The sequence below is a fragment of the Nerophis lumbriciformis genome, linkage group LG10 (genome assembly GCF_033978685.3).
Source record: "Nerophis lumbriciformis linkage group LG10, RoL_Nlum_v2.1, whole genome shotgun sequence".
Classification (NCBI taxonomy): domain Eukaryota; kingdom Metazoa; phylum Chordata; class Actinopteri; order Syngnathiformes; family Syngnathidae; genus Nerophis; species Nerophis lumbriciformis.
Genome location: NC_084557.2, coordinates 46,141,931 through 46,162,436, shown reverse-complemented (window position 1 = coordinate 46,162,436; position 20,506 = coordinate 46,141,931). Strand labels below are relative to the sequence as shown.

The 20,506-nt window shown below is 40.6% G+C and overlaps 1 protein-coding gene across 1 annotated transcript in view; it reads right to left on the bottom strand.

Annotated features, from left to right (window-relative positions):
• slc25a22a (solute carrier family 25 member 22a) overlaps positions 1 to 19,260 on the bottom strand; it is a 51,583-nt gene extending 32,323 nt beyond the window's left edge. Inside the window, exons 1-6 of the mRNA XM_061969533.2 lie at positions 19,120 to 19,260; positions 7,298 to 7,488; positions 7,090 to 7,215; positions 6,960 to 7,015; positions 3,867 to 3,957; positions 1,079 to 1,133 (exon numbers count right to left, since the gene is read on the bottom strand). Coding sequence (XP_061825517.1) covers positions 1,079 to 1,133; positions 3,867 to 3,957; positions 6,960 to 7,015; positions 7,090 to 7,215; positions 7,298 to 7,317 — 348 coding nt within the window. The 5' untranslated portion in view covers positions 7,318 to 7,488; positions 19,120 to 19,260. The remainder of the gene's footprint in view (positions 1 to 1,078; positions 1,134 to 3,866; positions 3,958 to 6,959; positions 7,016 to 7,089; positions 7,216 to 7,297; positions 7,489 to 19,119) is intronic.
• Positions 19,261 to 20,506: the final 1,246 nt, after the last annotated feature.

Genomic DNA, 20,506 nt, shown 5'->3' with positions numbered 1-20,506 from the left:
ATAACAATCCGGATGGTTCTTTTCCTCTTTGGTCTGGAGGACACGAGATCCACAGTTGCCAAAAACAATTTGAAATGTGGACTCGTCAGATCACAGAACACTTTTCCACTTTGTATCAGTCCATCTTAGATGAGCTCAGGCCCAGTGTAGCCGACGGAGTTTCTGGGTGTTGTTGATAAATGGGTTTCGCCTTGCATAGGAGAGTTTTAACTTGCACTTACAGATGTAGCAACCAACTGTAGTTACTGACAGTGGGTTTCTGAAGTGTTCCTGAGCCCATGTGGTGATATCCTTTACACACTGATGTCGCTTGTTGATGCAGTACAGCCTGAGGGATCGAAGGTCACGGGCTTAGCTGCTTACGTGCAGTGATTTCTCCAGATTCTCTGAACCCTTTGATGATATTACGGACCGTAGATGGTGAAATCCCTAAATTCCTTGCAATAGCTGGTTGAGAAAAGTTTTTCTTAAACTGTTCAACAATTTGCTCACGCATTTGTTGACAAAGTGGTGACCCTCGCCCCGTCCTTGTTTGTGAATGACTGAGCATTTCATAGAATCTACTTTTATACCCAATCATGGCACCCACCTGTTCCCAATTAGCCTGCACACCTGTGGGATGTTCCAAATAAGTGTTTGATGAGCATTCCTCAACTTTATCAGTATTTATTGCCACCTTTCCCAACTTCTTTGTCACGTGTTGCTGGCATCAAATTCTAAAGTTAATGATTATTTGCAAAAAAAAAAAATGTTTATGAGTTTGAACATCAAATATGTTGTGATTTGCAAATCATTGTATTCCGTTTATATTTACATCTAACACAATTTCCCAACTCATATGGAAACAGGGTTTGTAAATGAAGTATTGTTGACGTTTTTATAATGCATTTTTAAAGTAATTTAGAGGTAGAATTGATTGCTCCCAGTAGCTGCATTGCTAGCCACCTAGAACGAGCTGATTTTTATATGTTAGAAAGCAAAAAAACTACTTTTGTCTTCTTGTTTCTCATAATGATTGTGATGTAACACAATCTTTTTTCCCCACATAAGCAAATGGGGAAATAGAGCCTTTACTTACCTGGCATGTACCCGCACCGCACCCAGCCAGCATCTCTTTCAACAAAGTGAGCTTTCTGCAAATAAAACAAACACATTTTAAAAAAGTAATCGGATTGAAGCACTGAAGTCACGAGAGAGTCAGATGCATTGAAAGCAGACTTGGTGATGTCTATGAATGTTCTCATTCATCCAGGTTATTGTAATCTCGGGGCATTTAATCGATTGCGACTGGACTTTTTGGTTTGTCTTAGAAAACGTTTCGCCTTTCATCCAAGAAGACTTCATCAGTTCATGCTCATTGACTTAGACTGGTCAGATCTAGTCTAGAGGCTAGTACCGACCAATCTAAGTCTATGAGCATGAACTGATGTCCAGTTGCGATTGATTGAATGCCCTGAGAGACTTGATAATCTTTGTCTGCCACACCAACAGTTCAGACACCAGGGAAGATAAATAATTGACAAGTTGCTGGGCCAGACAAGTCAATCATTCATCAGTCTGAATGTTTGTCACCACAGGGATGGAGACAGATGACCCGGCAACATTCATCTCCTGTACTAGCTGGTGAATATAGCTTACAAAACTGATGTGATCATTTTACATTGTAAATAGGATTATAGCGAGGATCACCCGTGTCTTGCATACACGTAACTCGATATCCACAAACGGTTGCCATGTAATGTTTGGCACCTGGGTGATGACAAAAGAAGGGTGGGGACCAACTGTGCGAATACAGACAGCTAATGTGTCACGTTACATGATAGTTAACCACTGTGTGAATAAAAAGTGGACGCTGTGTGTGTGTGTGCACTGCAAAAACTGAAATCTAAGTAAGATGAAATATCTCAAATAAGGGTGATATTTGCTTATTTTCTGTCTGATAAGATCATTCTTCTCACTAAGCAGATTTTATGTTAGAGTGTTTTACTTGTTTTAAGTGTTTTGGTCCTAAATGATCTCAGTAAGATATTACAGCTTGTTGCTGAGATTTGATGACCTATATTGAGTAAAACATGCTTGAAACTAGAATATCAACTGTTGCAAAGCTGTGTCATCAACACTCACAAGTATAAAACTACTTTTTTAAAGTAAAAATTTCTTATTTCAAGCATGAAAAAAAAAAAATCATGACTTTGACACAATTGTGTCTCATAATTAAAACAGATGACAGCCAAATGGACTTTGCTGTTTTATTTTCAATGAAACAATAGAAAACAGGTACTCATATAGTAGTACAGTTGGCACAGTACAGTAAACTGACAGTTAATATTTAAACATTTAACATGTGACATTTCTAACTATTTTGAACAGAAATAGTTCATGCACATTCAGATAAATTCTTCAAAATTACAATAATAAAAATGTGTCCGGGGGCCGGGCTGTATATATGCGCACTAATTGACTGAAAGAGCACGCACTTGGTGCGATGATGTCATGTTATCCATGGAAAAATGCATTTTTAGACAATATGATTTGCCTGAGCGGCTAGGAGACCTCGAGAGTAACAAGCGCTTGCCTTGTTGCCTTTCCATTAAGAACAATAAATTAGTTTTTAGTATAAGTTTGCTGGTTTCAAGAAGGCGCAGTTAGGGCGTTGAGGGTATCTGGTTTGGTGGCTGCAGGATTAAGTCTCTGCTTTTTGCAGATGATGTGGTCCTGATGGCTTCATCTGGCCAAGATCTGCAGCCGAGTGTGAAGCGACTGGGATGGGAATCAGCACCTCCAAGTCCGAGTCCATGGTTCTCGCCCGGAAAAGGGTGGAGTGCCATCTCCGGGTTGGGGAGGAGATCTTTCCCCAAGTGGAGGAGTTCAAGTACCTCGGAGTCTTGTTCACGAGTGAGGGAAGAGTGGATCGTGAGATCGACAGGCGGATCGGTGCGGCGTCTTCAGTAATGCGGACGCTGTATCGATCCGTTGTGGTGAAGAAGGAGCTGAGCCGGAAGGCAAAGCTCTCAATTTACCGGTTGATCTACGTTCCCATCCTCACCTATGGTCATGAGCTTTGGGTTATGACCGAAAGGACAAGATCACGGGTACAAGCGGCCGAAATGAGTTTCCTCCGCCGGGTGACGGGGCTCTCCCTTAGAGATAGGGTGAGAAGCTCTGCCATCCGGGAGGAGCTCAAAGTAAAGCCGCTGCTCCTCCACATCGAGAGGAGCCAGATGAGGTGGTTCGGGCATCTAATCAGGATGCCACCCGAACGCCTCCCTAGGGAGGTGTTTAGGGCACGTCCGACCGGTAGGAAGACCCAGGACACGTTGGGAAGACTATATATCCCGGCTGGCCTGGGAACGCCTCGGGATCCCCCGGGAGGAGCTGGACGAAGTGGCTGGGGAGAGGGAAGTCTGGGCTTCCCTGCTTAGGCTGCTGCCCCCGCGACCCGACCTCGGATAAGCGGAAGAAGATGGATGGATGGTTTGCTGGTTTCAAGAAATGTAATGCCGAGCGCATATCATTATGTCAAGATAATGGCACTAGCATTTACTTCATTTAAGAATATTTTTCAACATATTGAGCAAAAAGGTCTCTTTTTTTTCTACCAAGAAAAGTGCACTTGTTATTAGTGAGAATATACTTATTTTAAGGTATTTTTGGGTTCATTAAGGTTAGCTAATTTTACCTGTTTTGGAAAGTCTTGACAAGCCAAATTTTCTTGTTCTATTGGCAGATCATTTTGCTTAGTTCAAATAAAATACCCCTCATTTTTGTATTTTTTTAATTTGTTTTTGAACAATGACTTTTTGCAGTGGGTGTGTGTGTGTGTGTGTGTGTGTGTGTCTGCGCGCGTAAGCATTTAAATCCCTCACCCATCCTTGGAGAGGTGATGCCTGAAGAAGTCATTGGCTGCCAATTTGATGGCTTTCTCTGGCGTCACGAGTGTGAGGTTAACCGCCGCTCCTGGAGAACAAACAGGGCAAAGCAAAGGAGGAGAGGAGTGGAAACATTGAAAAACATGTCTTTTTGTTTACATTTTTTTATGAACTGCATACAGTGGAACTTCTCATTTTTAATGCTAATAATGTTGTACAATTTGGACAGCTGTACGAGACTTTAGTGAGCATTCAAAAGATAACTGTGCATGTGTTTTACTTTTACTGTAACTTTTTTGGCTTTATTTTATAACACGAGAAGGGGAAAACATGATATAAAAAAACATTGTATAAAGTACCAATGATTGTCACACACACACTAAGTGTGGCGAAATTATTCTCTGCATTTGACCAATCACCCTTGATCACCCCTTGGGAGATGAGGGGAGCAGTGGGCAGCAGCGGTGGCCGCGCCCGGGAATCATTTTTGGTGATTTAACCCACAATTCCAACCCTTGATGCTGAGTGCCACGCAGGGAGGTAATGGCTCCCATTTTTATAGTCTTTTTGTATGACTCGGCCGGGGTTTGAACTCACAACCTACCGATCTCAGGGCGGACACTCTAACCACTAGGCCACTGAGTAGGTGATATATGGAGCAATATATATACAGCATATATGTATATGCTCCAAGTAACATTATTCATTCAAAATCACCAAAAGACTCCATAGTTTACTAAAGCAAATAACTGTTGTTGTTTCTAATTAGCACCAGGTCAAAAATGTTTTTGCAATAACAGATGCGGCTGTAGGAAATATCCCAATGTAGCTTTTAGTAACTCCACAGGATGGCAGTAGTTGTACAAAAACATGCACCTGGGGATAGGTTGATTGGCAACACTAAATTGGCCCTAGTGTGTGAATGTGAGTGTGAATGTTGTCTGTCTATCTGTTGGCCCTGCGATGAGGTGGCGACTTGTCCGGGGTGTACCCCGCCTTCCGCCCGATTGTAGCTGAGATAGGCTAGGTTGGTCGTAAAAGTGTTGGTCATGTGTTTGTACCCTGCTCAAATCTCTCAGTAAAGTTATTCATTGGATTATACCTTTTGTTTTGAACTTTATTACACCTTGGAGCGCTTTTTCCGGTCCATTGTTTTTCCTGCTTTCCCTATCTGCGCCTAATGACTGAGCTACGCGACGTCATTTCTTGTGATGTCCCACGAGGCATTTCTTGTCGGGACGGGATTCGTTCGCAGGGATTCGAATAAAGAACTAAATCTTTTTCTTTACTATAGTGGCCTCGATAACGGGTACCGGTTCTCAAAAAGGGATTTGAGTACAAGGACTCGGTTCTTTTCTTATCGAACAACCGGGAAAACCGGTTTCGAGCATCGTCCCTACTAGGGATGTCCCGATCCGATATTTGGATCGGATCGGCTGCCGATATTTGCCAAAAATTGCGTATCGGCAAGGCATGGGAAAATGCAGATCCAGATCCAGTTTTAAAAAAAACTCTGGTCCGTGTTTTCCAACGCACCGATTTAAATAATACATTCCACTTTTCTGCTGCTCCCTAATTTCCGTTCCGCATTTTCCAGCACACCTTCAACACATTCACAGGTCTGTGAATTCTCACGCAGTTGCTTTTAGCTGCTGGCATTACACGACAGGCTCTTCTCACTCTTTCCTGTGTCTCCCTCTCACAGACAGCAAGCGCACCTCACATACTGTCACGTCATACGTCACATACTGTCACATCATACGTCACATACGTATACGTCCTCTCCCAGCAGAGAAGTAGCAGCATGGCTAACATTAGCTGTGATGCTAGCGCAGCCGTGCGAGCAACGCTCCCTCTAAGGTGCTCGCCTGTGCAATTGCGCACTGTTTAAGCGTCCTCTGCGCATAGCAAATCTATGCCACGCACAAAATCAAATAAAAAGATAAGCGCATAACAATTTTCGACATACGGACACGACAGAGAAAACAGTTGTCGTCATCATTGTTCAAATATTGTAACGTCTGTCGAGACGCTTATCTCCATTCGGTGCCACACGCCCACACCATCAAAATGCCGAGGCAAAAATTTCCACATCAACACCGTATGAAAAAATTAGTGATTTTTTTAGTTGTGATTTCCTTCTCTGCATGAAAGTTTAAAAGTAGCATATATTAATGCAGTATGAAGAAGAATGTTTTAATGTATACATGCAAGCCTTGAAAGAAAATGTTGAAAATCAAGACTACATTTCCTGCAAATGGGTGCATTTCTACCCTATATTTTAACTTTAGATTTATTCTCATATCAAACTCTTTTGGCTGTCTTTTTGACACTTACATCCGGCGCCCCCCTCCACACCCTGGATTATAAATAATGTAAATAATTCAATGTGATTATCTTGTGTGATGACTGTATTATGATGATAGTATATATCTGATAGTATATATCTGTATCATGAATCAATTTAAGTGGACCCCGACTTAAACAAGTTGAAAAACTTATTGGGGTGTTACCATTTAGTGGTCAATTGTACGGAATATGTACTTCACTGTGCGACCTACTAATAAAAGTCTCAATCAATCAATCAAAACACATAGAATCATCATACTGCTGTGATTATATGCATCAAGTGTTCATTCAAGGCTAAGGCAAAATATCGAGATATATATCGTGTATCGCAATATGGCCTTAAAGTATCGCAATATTTTAAAAAAGGCCATATCGCCCAGCCCTAGTTCAATGATGCCATTTCTGTTTGTCATGTATAATTGTGTCTATTTTGTGTTTATCCTTGAATAAACAGGTCAGTTTCTTGTTACCAACCATTGTGTATTATTCAAACTCCCCTAATTCAGCTGGCTAGTTGTTATCAAGAGTACTAAAACCCTTTTCAACATGATTCTGACAACTAAGTAGGTTAAATAACTTTAAACTTTAATACATGCTCGGATAGGCCAGTATCGGTCAGTAACGGTATCGGATCGGAAATGCAAAAACAATATCGGTATCGGATCGGAAGTGCAAAAACCTGGATCGGGACATCCCTAGTCCCCACCCTTATCAAGTTTTTTTCTCAAAATTAAAACTTACCTCTGTACATCCCAAAATACCCCTCTGACCGGATGGTCTTAATAAGGCAGTCTGACCTGAAGAATAAAAACCGACAGATGTTACACAGCAAAAAACAATACTATTGTCACACTGAACAGATTAGACATACATGCTAGTGTAAAGGCGGGATCCATTTTGCTGGTTTTGCAGGCGAGTCTTGGCCAGGTCGATAGGAAACACACAAGTGACTCCGATTAGGCCGGCGATCCCCCCATTGATCAATTTGGCAGGCAAACTGGATGAAGACGGTAGGAAAAAACCCAAACATGACATTGCAGCATAAAATGCAGCTGTATTTCTTGTAGTCTTTATCTTACCTGATTTGCTTGTCAGCCATTTATGTAAAGCCCTGAATCCTCACTGCCGTCAATGTCTTTGTGTACTGCGGATGGTGAGAGCAGCCGTTTGATATATTTTCTTGATTGTTAAGAAGTGCCTTGCATGGGATTATGTCCTTTTAGAGGTGATTTAGTCTGGTCTGTCTTCTTCAAATGGGGGGTAGTTGTATCTGTAATGACATGCAGACATACTACAGTAAAATAAAATGTATGTAAAATACATTGCACTTCAACAATACGATTCAAAGTAGGAAGAAGAAGATCTTAATCAATCCTAGTCTCAGCGATTACTGATCGTTTGTTAACTTCGCTGGGCCTGAGCTATTTTAAGATGGAATGATACAAAGTGGAAAAGTGTTCTGTGGTCTGACGAGTCCACATTTCAAATTGTTTTTGGAAACTGTGGACGGAAAAGAACCATCCGGATTGTTATAGGCGCAAAGTTGAAAAGTCAGCATCTGTGATGGTATGGGGGTGTATTAGTGCCCAAGACATGGGTAACTTACACATCTGTGAAGGCGCCATTAATGCTGAAAGGTACATACAGGTTTTGGAGCAACATATGTTGCCATCCAAGCAACGTTACCATGGACGCCCCTGCTTATTTCAGCAAGACAATGCCAAGCCACGTGTTACATCAACGTGGCTTCATAGTAAAAGAGTGAGGGTACTAGACTGGCCTGCCTGTAGTCCAGACCTATCTCCCATTGAAAATGTGTGGCGCATTATGAAGCCTAAAATACCAGAACGGAGACCCCCGGACTGTTGAACAACTTAAGCTGTACATCAAGTAAGAATGGGAAAGAATTCCACCTGAGAAGCTTCAAAAATGTGTCTCCTCAGTTCCCAAACGTTTACTGAGTGTTGTGAAAAGGAAAGGCCAAGTAACACAGTGGTGAACATGCCCTTTCCCAACTACTTTGGCACGTGTTGCAGCCATGAAATTCTAAGTTAAAAAAAAAAAAAAAAAAGTTTATGAGTTTGAACATCAAATATGTTGTCTTTGTAGTGCATTCAACTGAATATGGGTTGAAAAGGATTTGCAAATCATTGTATTCCGTTTATATTTACATCTAACACAATTTCCCAACTCATATGGAAACAGGGTTTGTAAATACATTTAACTATCACTGAAGTTGTATTTATTTGTATATAATTTCATTTAAAACTGTATTTCCATGGTGAAGCACTCACTGTGTGGCTTGTTAAACTAAACCTCAGTGTAGACACGCCATCACGATGAAAGTCTGCTTAAACAGAGAAAGCCATGACGTCTGTGCTACTTGCTTAAACAAATCATTTTAGCCAGCACATGTTTTCGGCCTGATTCCCAAGATATTTCCTATTTTTGACACACTACACTATGCCTCAGTGTGTAAGGATGCTTGCTCTTCCCTCTTGTCGTCTCTCCACCCACTGCTTCCACCAATCACCGGTCACCTCCCTCTGCAGCAGCTGGAGCCCGCCTCCTACTAGTAACGTCTCAAAGTCACGAGTCACAACGCTCAAGCACGACTCACAATCATGCTGAGTGGTGGGTTTCTCTGTGTAGCCATCCGCCCCTCGAAAGCAAATATCATTAGGGCTTGGGCAGATTGCAGAGCATGTGAGGATGTTTCCATAGCTGGGTTGATTTGGGGTGTTGAGCTTGGGACAGCTTAAAGCCCCCATTCAACCCCTCTGGCCTCCAGCTCCTCCAGAGGTGGAAGAAGGCGGACAAAAGTGCGGTGGAGGTCAGATGAGAACATACTGTAATGTCTAAATGTAAGACAAAGCAAGTGTTACGTTTAAAGTGACGTAACAAACACTATTAGCTTTGCCAATACAAACATCAACACAATCATGTGGCCTTGGAAGTTTGTTCTATGCTGTGGTGTATTTGTACAAGAACATACTGTAGCTCTTATTTGTTTTGATGAAGATGTTGACTAGACTTTTGCTTTTTTATCGATAGGCAATGACTTGCTTTCTTTCAAATCTTGCATAAGAGCTGTATTTAAAAAAAACTCAATATATCAAATGCCGGTTGTTGTTGTTTGCAGTGGGGTACACTGCAAAAACTGAAATGTAAGTAAGATTAAGTATCTCAAATTGTTAGAATAATTATGTATATATTATCACACTAACTTTAGTATGCTTAAAGGGGAACATTATCACCAGACCTATGTAAGCGTCAATATATATACGGGCAGGGGACAAAATATACGGGAAAATCAATGATGATTGGTTGGTTTACGTTTAAGAAAATCCATGATTGGTTGGTCAGTTTTCTATGATGAGTCACGATTGGTTGAGATTAGGGCAAAACATTACAAACAGACCAATATAGGGCGGGTCATCAACCAGGAAGAGAAATCACAACAGACGCCCACATCCCAAATGACGAAGAGAGAGTCGGAGAAGAGAAGAGGGAGTATTCAAGCGATTTTTATATTGAAAAAACTAGTGGTAGATGGCAAAAGGATTCTCTTCCTTAGATTTTTCTTTTAGCGAAGTAGACGACGTCCAGGTAACCCACAATGCGTATACTTGGCCACATTTGGACAAACGTATGTGTCTGGATCAAACAATGCCCAACACATTCATTTTAGTTGTTTACCAAGTAAGCCCAAATCAAAACTGCTCTCGACATGGAAGAGGTGGAATACACATTTAAGAACACACATGATTGTAGCAGACATGTGATGACTTTTGCTACAGTATAGCCTGTCTAAATGCTCAATTTAATTTTCATTGGTGTTTTAGACAAGACAGTAGCTGACATTTTGTTGATTAATTCTACTGTTTATATTTTGACATTGAATAGTCGAATCAGTTTGAAACATTAAAGGGGAACATTATCACCAGACCTATGTAAGCGTCAATATATACCTTGATGTTGCAGAAAAAAGACCATATATTTTTTTAACCGATTTCCGAACTCTAAATGGGTGAATTTTGGCGAATTAAACGCCTTTCTATTATTCGCTCTCTGAGCGATGACGTCACGTTGTGACGTCACATCGGGAAGCAATCCGCCATTTTCTCAAACACCGAGTCAAATCAGCTCTGTTATTTTCCGTTTTTTTCGACTGTTTTCCGTACCTTGGAGACATCATGCCTCGTCGGTGTGTTGTCGGAGGGTGTAACAACACGAACAGGGACGGATTCAAGTTGCACCAGTGGCCCAAAGATGCGAAAGTGGCAAGAAATTGGACGTTTGTTCCGCACACTTTACCGACGAAAGCTATGCTACGACAGAGATGGCAAGAATGTGTGGATATCCTGCGACACTCAAAGCAGATGCATTTCCAACGATAAAGTCAAAGAAATCTGCCGCCAGACCCCCATTGAATCTGCCGGAGTGTGTGAGCAATTCAGGGACAAAGGACCTCGGTAGCACGGCAAGCAATGGCGGCAGTTTGTTCCCGCAGACGAGCGAGCTAAACCCCCTGGATGTCTTGGCTCACACCGTCCCGAAAATGATCAAGAGACGAATATCGACCCTAGCTTCCCTGGCCTGCTGACATGAGGGTATGTCTACAGAATATATTAATTGATGAAAACTGGGCTGTCTGCACTCTCAAAGTGCATGTTGTTGCCAAATGTATTTCATATGCTGTAAACCTAGTTCATAGTTGTTAGTTTCCTTTAATGCCAAACAAACACATACCAATCGTTGGTTAGAAGGCGATCGCCGAATTCGTCCTCGCTTTCTCCCGTGTCGCTGGCTGTCGTGTCGTTTTCGTCGGTTTCGCTTGCATACGGTTCAAACCGATATGGCTCAATAGCTTCAGTTTCTTCTTCAATTTCGTTTTCGCTACCTGCCTCCACACTACAACCATCCGTTTCAATACATGCGTAATCTGTTGAATCGCTTAAGCCGCTGAAATCCGAGTCTGAATCCGAGCTAATGTCGCTATAGCTTGCTGTTCTATGCGCTATGTTTGTTTGAGTTGGCATCACTATGTGACATCACAGGAAAATGGACGGGTGTATATAACGATGGTTAAAATCAGGCACTTTGAAGCTTTTTTTAGGGGTATTGCGTGATAGGTAACATTTTGAAAAAAACTTCGAAAAATAAAATAAGCCACTGGGAACTGATTTTTAATGGTTTTAACCCTTCTGAAATTGTGATAATGTTCCCCTTTAAAGTCTGTTGCTTTAGTTATTAGCAATTGTGCTCAAGTTAGACTTTTCTAATCTATGCAAGGACAAAACTTCTTGTCTGAGGGGTAGATGTTATCTTTGTTTCAGCCAAGTACTTCAACGACCTCAACGAAGATACGATGACAGCACGCAGACGAAGCAGAGACTTCAATAAGATGACAACACGCAGACGAAGCGGGGACAAGGCGAAATCACAAGGCCCCCAGCACATTCTGTCACGTACTGTGCGTCCTGGACCTGCTTTGCATAATATATGTGACCACTCCTTTTAGAGGCGGCCTCAGTGTTGTTGACTATGGAACTCTGAATAAAAAGAGGGACGCGGGAGCTGAACCTTAGAGCGTAGGGCGAAACTGTGACTAAGTGTGCAGCTCCATGCATTCTCCACATGAGCTAAATTGAACTCTGTCTCTGCATGATTCCTTGCTTCTTGTCTGATTAACAGATGTCATCAGTGTTTAAACCTGTCACAAATAAGGGTGATATTTGCTTATTTTCTGTCTGATAAGATAATTATTCTCACTAAGCAGATTTTATGTTAGAGTATTTTACTTGTTGTAAATGTTTTGGTCCTAAATGATCTCAGTAAGATATTACAGCTTATTGCTGAGATGTTATGACCTATATTGAGTACCGCATTTTTCGGAGTATAAGTTGCACCTGCCGAAAATGCATAATAAAGAAGGAAAAAAACATATATAAGTCGCACTGGAGCCCGGCCAAACTATGAAAAAAACTGCGACTTATAGTCCGAAAAATACAGTAAAACATGCTTGAAACTAGAATATCACTAGAATATCAACTGTTGCAAAGCTGTGTCATCAACAAGTATAAAAACTACTTTTTTAAAGAAATCATTTCTTATTTCAAGCATGAAAAAAAAAATCATGATTTTGACACAATTGTGTCTCATAATTAAAACAGATGACAGCCAAATGGACTTTGCTGTTTTATTTTCAATGAAACAATAGAAAATAAGTACTCATATAGTAGTACAGTTGGCACAGTACAGTAAACTGACAGTTAATATTCAAACATTTGACATTTCTAACAATTTTGAACAGAAAAAGTTCATGCACATTCAGATAAATTCTTCAAAATTACAATTAAATCATGCTATCGATTAAAAAATGAATTTTAGACGGTTAGGAGACCCCAAGAGTAACAAGATGTTGTCGTGTTGCCTTTCAATTAAGAACAATTTGCTTGTTTTAAAAAATGTAATGCCGAGCACATATCATTATGTCAAGATAATGGCACTAGCATTTACTTCATTTAAGAATATTTTTCAACATATTGAGCAAAAAGGTCTCATGGTTTTTTTTTCTACCAAGAAAATTGCACTTGTTAATAGTGAGAATATACTTATTTTAAGCTATTTTTGGGTTCATTGAGGTTAGCTAATTTTACTTGTTTTGGAAAGTCTTGACAAGCCAAATTTTCTTGTTCTATTGGCAGATAATTTTGCTTAGTTCAAATAAAATATCCCTCATTTTTGTATTTTTTTCCCTTGTTTTTGAACACTGACTTTTTGCAGTGTAGAAGTAAACTGAGTGTAGGGATATTAGAAACAGCTCTCAGGATGATGCTGCACAATGCAAACTACAACCACTATAATATACCTATCGTGCTTACACTTTATTTGCCCTGTGCCACAATTTAGAGAAGGCTACTATAATTTAGTTGTACACACTTCCATGAGTCACCCGACAAGCTGGCATCTACAATCTTTTTAGCCATGCTCTCAGCTTCCAGTTGTCACATCAGGACATTTATTTGACCTACAGTCTTTTCACATGCCTGTGCTTTCACGACAATCGGTTGTCTGTGTGGGAACAAGTGGCCCTCAATGTCTGTATCACAGTGCCATCATTCGCCGACCAAATCCCAAAGGAACTACTTTTTGGAAGCAAATGGTGCGGGTCACGGCAGCTATGCTCCAATTACCTCCTATCAAATAATTGGATCATTCGATATGTACCCTTACCGTATAGAGACCATTGCGTTAAGAAGACTTGGACGATGAAATTGGAGTTGTACAAACCCCGTTTCCATATGAGTTGGGAAATGGTGTTAGATGTAAATATAAACGGAATACAATGACTTACAAATCCTTTTCAACCCATATTCAGTTGAATATGCTACAAAGACAACATATTTGATGTTCAAACTCATAAACTTTTTTTTTTTTTTGCAAATAATCATTAACTTTAGAATTTGATGCCAGCAACACGTGACAAAGAAGTTGGGAAAGGTGGCAATAAATACTGATAAAGTTGAGGAATGCTCATCAAACACTTATTTGGAACATCCCACAGGTGTGCAGGCTAATTGGGAACAGGTGGGTGCCATGATAGGGTATAAAAACAGCTTCCCAAAAAATGCTCAGTCTTTCACAAGAAAGGATGGGGCGAGGTACACCCCTTTGTCCACAACTGCGTGAGCAAATAGTCAAACAGTTTAAGAACAACGTTTCTCAAAGTGCAATTGCAAGAAATTTAGGGATTTCAACATCTACGGTCCATAATATCATCAAAAGGTTCAGAGAATCTGGAGAAATCACTCCACGTAAGCGGCATGGCCGGAAACCAACATTGAATGACCGTGACCTTCGATCCCTCAGACGGCACTGTATCAAAAACTGACATCAATCTCTAAAGGATATCACCACATGGGCTCAGGAACACTTCAGAAAACCACTGTCACTAAATACAGTTTGTCGCTACATCTGCAAGTGCAAGTTAAAGCTCTACTATGCAAAACGAAAGCCATTTATCAACAACATCCAGAAACGCCGCCGGCTTCTCTGGGCCCGAGATCATCTAAGATGGACTCATGCAAAGTGGAAAAGTGTTCTGTGGTCTGACGAGTCCACATTTCAAATTGTTTTTGGAAATATTCGACATCGTGTCATCCGGACCAAAGGGGAAGCGAACCATCCAGACTGTTATCGACGCAAAGTTGAAAAGCCAGCATCTGTGATGGTATGGGGGTGTATTAGTGCCCAAGGCATGGGTAACTTACACATCTGTGAAGGCACCATTAATGCTGAAACAACATATGCTGCCATCTAAGTGCCGTCTTTTTCATGGACGCCCCTGCTTATTTCAGCAAGACAATGCCAAGCCACATTCAGCACGTGTTACAACAGCGTGGCTTCGTAAAAAAAAGAGTGCGGGTACTTTCTTGGCCCGCCTGCAGTCCAGACCTGTCCCCCATCGAAAATGTGTGACGCATTATGAAGCGTAAAATACGACAGCGGAGACCCCGGACTGTTGAACGACTGAAGCTCAGAATGGGAAAGAATTCCACTTTCAAAGCTTCAACAATTAGTTTCCTCAGTTCCCAATCGTTTATTGAGTGTTGTTAAAAGAAAAGGTGATGTAACACAGTGGTGAACATGCCCTTTCCCAACTACTTTGGCACGTGTTGCAGCCATGAAATTAAAAACTCTGCTATGCAAAGCGAAAGCCATTTATCAACAACACCCAGAAACGCCGTCGGCTTCGCTGGGCCCGAGCTCATCTAAGATGGACTCATGCAAAGTGGAAAAGTGTTCTGTGGTCTGACGAGTCCACATTTCAAATTGTTTTTGGAAATATTCGACATCGTGTCATCCGGACCAAAGGGGAAGCAAACCATCCAGACTGTTATCGACGCAAAGTTCAAAAGCCAGCATCTGTGATGGTATGGGGGTGCATTAGTGCCCAAGACATGGGTAACTTACACATCTGTGAAGGCACCATTAATGCTGAAAGGTACATACAGGTTTTGGAGCAACATATGTTGCCACCCAAGCAACGTTACCATGGACGCCCCTGCTTATTTCAGCAAGACAATGCCAAACCACGTGTTACAACAGCGTGGCTTCATAGTAAAAGAGGGTACTAGACTGGCCTGCCTGTACTCCAGACCTGTCTCCCATTGAAAATGTGTGGCGCATTATCAATCCATCCATTTTCTACCGCTTGTCCCTTTCGGGCATTATGAAGCGTAAAATACGACAACTGGGACCCCGGACTGTTGAACAATTTAAGCTGTACATCAAGTAAGACTGGGAAAGAATTTCACCTGAAAAGCTTCAAAAATTGGTCACCTCAGTCACCAAACGTTTACTGAGTGTTGTTAAAAGGAAAGGCCATGTAACACAGTGCTGCCATTAAATTCTAAGTTAATGATTATTATCTCAGTTCGAACATGAAATATCTTGTCTTTGCAGTCTATTCAATTGAATATAAGTTGAAAAGGATTTGCAAATCATTGTATTCCGTTTATATTTACGAATTACACAACGTGCCAACTTCGCTTGTTTTGGGTTTTGTACAATAGTTCTTATCTAAGTTTGTTTTTCTTTTTAAAAGGCTAGTTACATGTTAAAATGGTGCTGTTTGTGTGGGGGCCAAGCACAGATGAAATTGATTTCGATGAATTTAAATGGGAAATGTGGATTTGAGATACAAGTGTTTTGAGTTAGGAGCTCCGTCACAGAACCAATTGAGCTTGTAAATTTAGGTACTGCTGTATTACTTTAACAATGTGTTTACAACTGTGGTTATAAATATGTTGTAATCATATTAAAATGTGTTTTTAGATTACTGTACTTTAAATAGTTTGTATATGTAATATATGAGAAGACCAAATATTAGACTATAATTACAATAATAAACATGTACACAATTCAGGCGTGTCAAAGCTGAGTGCTCCACAAGCACATGTATTTGTGCAGTCACAGCCTGCTTGCATCAATGCCAAGTGCAGTAATCAACCAGATACAGATGCAGTGGGGGAAAAAGCTTCCTGAGTATGGCTATTTTGAAATGTACATTATTGCCACCTACAGGACTGGAGTGTTACAGGCACTATTCTACTAGGATCCTTGCACAGCACGAGTCAGATAGACCTCTTTGGAGCCGTTCTACCGACAAGCATACACACGGGGACATTTAATTTGAGCTTGTATGCAGATAAGCAATGATGAGTAAACAATTAGTCACAATGATTGTGAAACTGGCCTGTGCTGCAGAACCTTGAACTAACAAGTAAACTCAGGCACTTAAAGCTGCCGTGGGACACGTTCAATAAAACCGACAAGTGTGGCGGCCACTGAGTCCGACAGATAACAGCTCTGCTCTGACCCTTGTTCATCATTTCAACAATGAAGCAGTAAATATTGCCTTGCATTCACAAACGGGCAGGAAGCGGGCAAAAACACTGTGCAACTAAACACAGTGTTAAAGGCACAATAAGCAATTCTGCAACAACAGAGAACATTTGAAGGTGCAATAATGTATATTAGACATCATGTACAAACCCCGTTTCCATATGAGTTGGGAAATTGTGTTAGATGTAAATATAAACGGAATACAATGATTTGCAAATCATTTTCAACCCATATTCAGTTGAATATGCTACAAAGACAACATATTTGATGTTCAAACTGATAAACTTTTTTTTTTTGGCAAATAATCATTAACTTTAGAATTTGATGCCAGCAACACGTGACAAAGAAGTTGGGAAAGGTGGCAATAAATACTGATAAAGTTGAGGAATGCTCATCAAACACTTATTTGGAACATCCCAGGCTAATTGGGAACAGGTGGGTGCCATGATTAGGTATAAAAACAGCTTCCCAAAAATTGCTCAGTCTTTCACAAGAAAGGATGGGGCGAGGTACACCCCTTTGTCCACAACTGCGTGAGCAAATAGTCAAACCGTTTAAGAACAACGTTTCTCAAAGTGCAATTGCAAGAAATTTAGGGATTTCAACATCTACGGTCCATAATATCATCAAAAGGTTCAGAGAATCTGGAGAAATCACTCCACGTAAGCGGCATGGCTGGAAACCAACATTGAATGACCGTGACCTTCGATCCCTCAGACGGCACTGTATCAAAAACCGACATCAATCTCTAAAGGATATCACCACATGGGCTCAGGAACACTTCAGAAAACCACTGTCACTAAATAGAGTTGGTCGCTACATCTGTAAGTGCAAGTTAAAGCTCTACTATGCAAAGCGAAAGCCATTTATCAACAACATCCAGAAACGCCGCCGGCTTCTCTGGGCCCGAGATCATCTAAGATGGACTCATGCAAAGTGGAAAAGTGTTCTGTGGTCTGACGAGTCCACATTTCAAATTGTTTTTGGAAATATTCGACATCGTGTCATCCGGACCAAAGGGGAAGCGAACCATCCAGACTGTTATCGACGCAAAGTTGAAAAGCCAGCATGTGTGATGGTATGGGGGTGCATTAGTGCCCAAGGCATGGGTAACTTACACATCTGTGAAGGCACCATTAATGCTGAAAGGTACATACAGGTTTTGGAACAACATATGCTGCCATCTAAGCGCCGTCTTTTTCATGGACGCCCCTGCTTATTTCAGCAATACAATGCCAAGCCACATTCAGCACGTGTTACAACAGCGTGGCTTCGTAAAAAAAAGAGTGCGGGTACTTTCCTGGCCCACCTGCAGTCCAGACCTGTCCCCCATCGAAAATGTGTGGCACATTATGAAGCGGAAAATACGACAGCGGAGACCCCCGGACTGTTGAACGACTGAAGCTCTACATAAAACAAGAATGGGAAAGAATTCCACTTTCAAAGCTTCAACAATTAGTTTCCTCAGTTCCTAATCGTTTATTGAGTGTTGTTAAAAGAAAAGGTGATGTAACACAGTGGTGAACATGCCCTTTCCCAACTACTTTGGCACGTGTTGCAGCCATGAAATTCTAAGTTAATTGTTGTTTGCCAAAAAAAAATAAAGTTTATGAGTTTGAACATCAAAAATCTTGTCTTTGTAGTGCATTCAAGTGAATATGGGTTGAAAATGATTTGCAAATCATTGTATTCCGTTTATAATTACATCTAACACAATTTCCCAACCCATATGGAAACGGGGTTTGTATATTAGAAATCATGCATGTTGTAATCTAATGAATGGGTTAAATGTAGATGCTAACTTGATTGGTTAGCGTACTGCTTGCAAATACAGCAACAATAGGTAATAGTATTGAAAATAATAAAGAAGTAGCAGAGATAGTCAACTATTAACTATCATGATAACATAAGACAGATGTCACAAACAGTACCTTATTAAAAAAACAGATGACTAAATGAGCCGCAATATGCTGTTTATAAAAATCGAGCAAGCCATTAGAAAAATGTGAACAATGTGCATACTTTTGAAAAATATTTTACACAAGGCTAATGCCTAAAATAGATGAACAAAATTCATACAAGACAAATCACTATTTTGTTTATACTGTATTTGTTAAATACAAATGAAATCTTAACAATGGCTTTGTATAAAATACATTTTAGACCAATTTTGTTTTCAAGTATTTTTACAATTAGCTAATTTTTTTATGTTTGTGTCTACATGTACTGAGTCGAAAGGAAGTAAAAGAGTAGTCATACTTGGAAGTGCTCTGCAACATCGAAAGTGACATTGAGGGTTCAAAAGTGTCTGCACAGTACAAAGTGTTGACAAAGCATGGCTGTGCGACTTGATTTTATCAGCTCTGATTCTTCTCCGGCAGCGTAAGAATGCTAAACAATAACCTTGTCAAATCTGAAGCCATTATCACTAGTATCAGTAAGTTATTTCACTAGTCAAATTCTTACAACTCATTCAAATCAAGAGTACCTTGCGTGTCACGCCTCCCTGGCTGCTTCTCAGTCCTCATGTGGCAGACACAGTGGAATGGGTCACTCACTCAGTGACATCTGGTGAATGATTACAGAGACTCTGGTAGTCAGGTGACTGCGCCTTGACACAAAAAGAAAAATATCACATGGTCCTTGGCCGCTAGTTTAGAGCTGACAGTTACAAAAACCGGATATGATCAGCACTCGCCACAGGAAGTGTGCTCACAAGCACTTGAGAATCCTGTCCCAGATGTTGGATACAGTGTGAGAACACACAACGGGAACTTCTCTTAAAAATGTCTTTGTTTCCACAAATTCATCTGGAGGCATTATGTTTCTAATAAAAAAAATAGCCACCAAAAAAGACCATACAACGCAGATAAAGGGAAAACTCTGCACAAGAACATCAAAGTTGCAACCATTGGCATGCATGACGTCAGCAAATCTCACGGGATCCCTGTTCAGCAAACAAGGATTAACTTTGGTTATGCTATTGTGTGGTTTATTTTTTGCAACACTTATTCCAAAACCCTTTGACAAATCCTGCAGCTATCACGTATTTTAATAATCGAGTAAACTATTAATTAGGTTGTTGTTGTTTTTTCAAATAATCGAGTAATTGGATAAAACACACTTAAAGGCCTACTGAAACAGTGACGTGCAGTCACTAGAGGCAGGTGAGGCGGGGCCTCACCTGCCATCATGGAAAGAAAAAAAAAGTAAAAAAAAAAAAAAAAGAATTAAATTGTTATATGTATCCAGTGATTATACTATAGAGTTATTTTCCATTTAACTTCACCAGTTTTAGATTATTTTTATTCAAAATCGCTGAATTTTCACATTTGCCGTTCAAATACTGAGAAGAGACGGTGTGGTGATCAGCAGCCAGTTGAGGCACGTCACTCAGTGCCTCAACATGGATTGCGGACTCGGCTAACTGCTGGCCTGCTGTGCAGTGAGACTGTATTGCTATATGAACTATATTATACATTTCCATAGTTTAGTTAGCTGAGGTATATAATGTACAGTGTATTTTGTATGTGTGTAACGTATTTCTTGTGCTGAGCGATCATAAAACGGCTGCAAAAGACACACTGGCTGAGGCTCCAGTAGCCCCGCCTCCTGCACCCCCGCCGTAGAATTGTTATATCAGCTAAAGCCCACACTTAAACTTTCCACGTGCAAGATTGAATCTATTTAAAAAAGTTATTTCATAAGAAGCCAAAAAGTGCAAAAACAATAATGTTAGTGTTGGAGGAGTTGTGAATGACTGCAGGGCCACAACATTAGGTACACCTGCAGACTGCAGGTGTATCTAATTCACAACTCCTCCAACACGAACATTATTGTTTTTGCACTTTTTGGCTTTTTATTAAATAACTTTT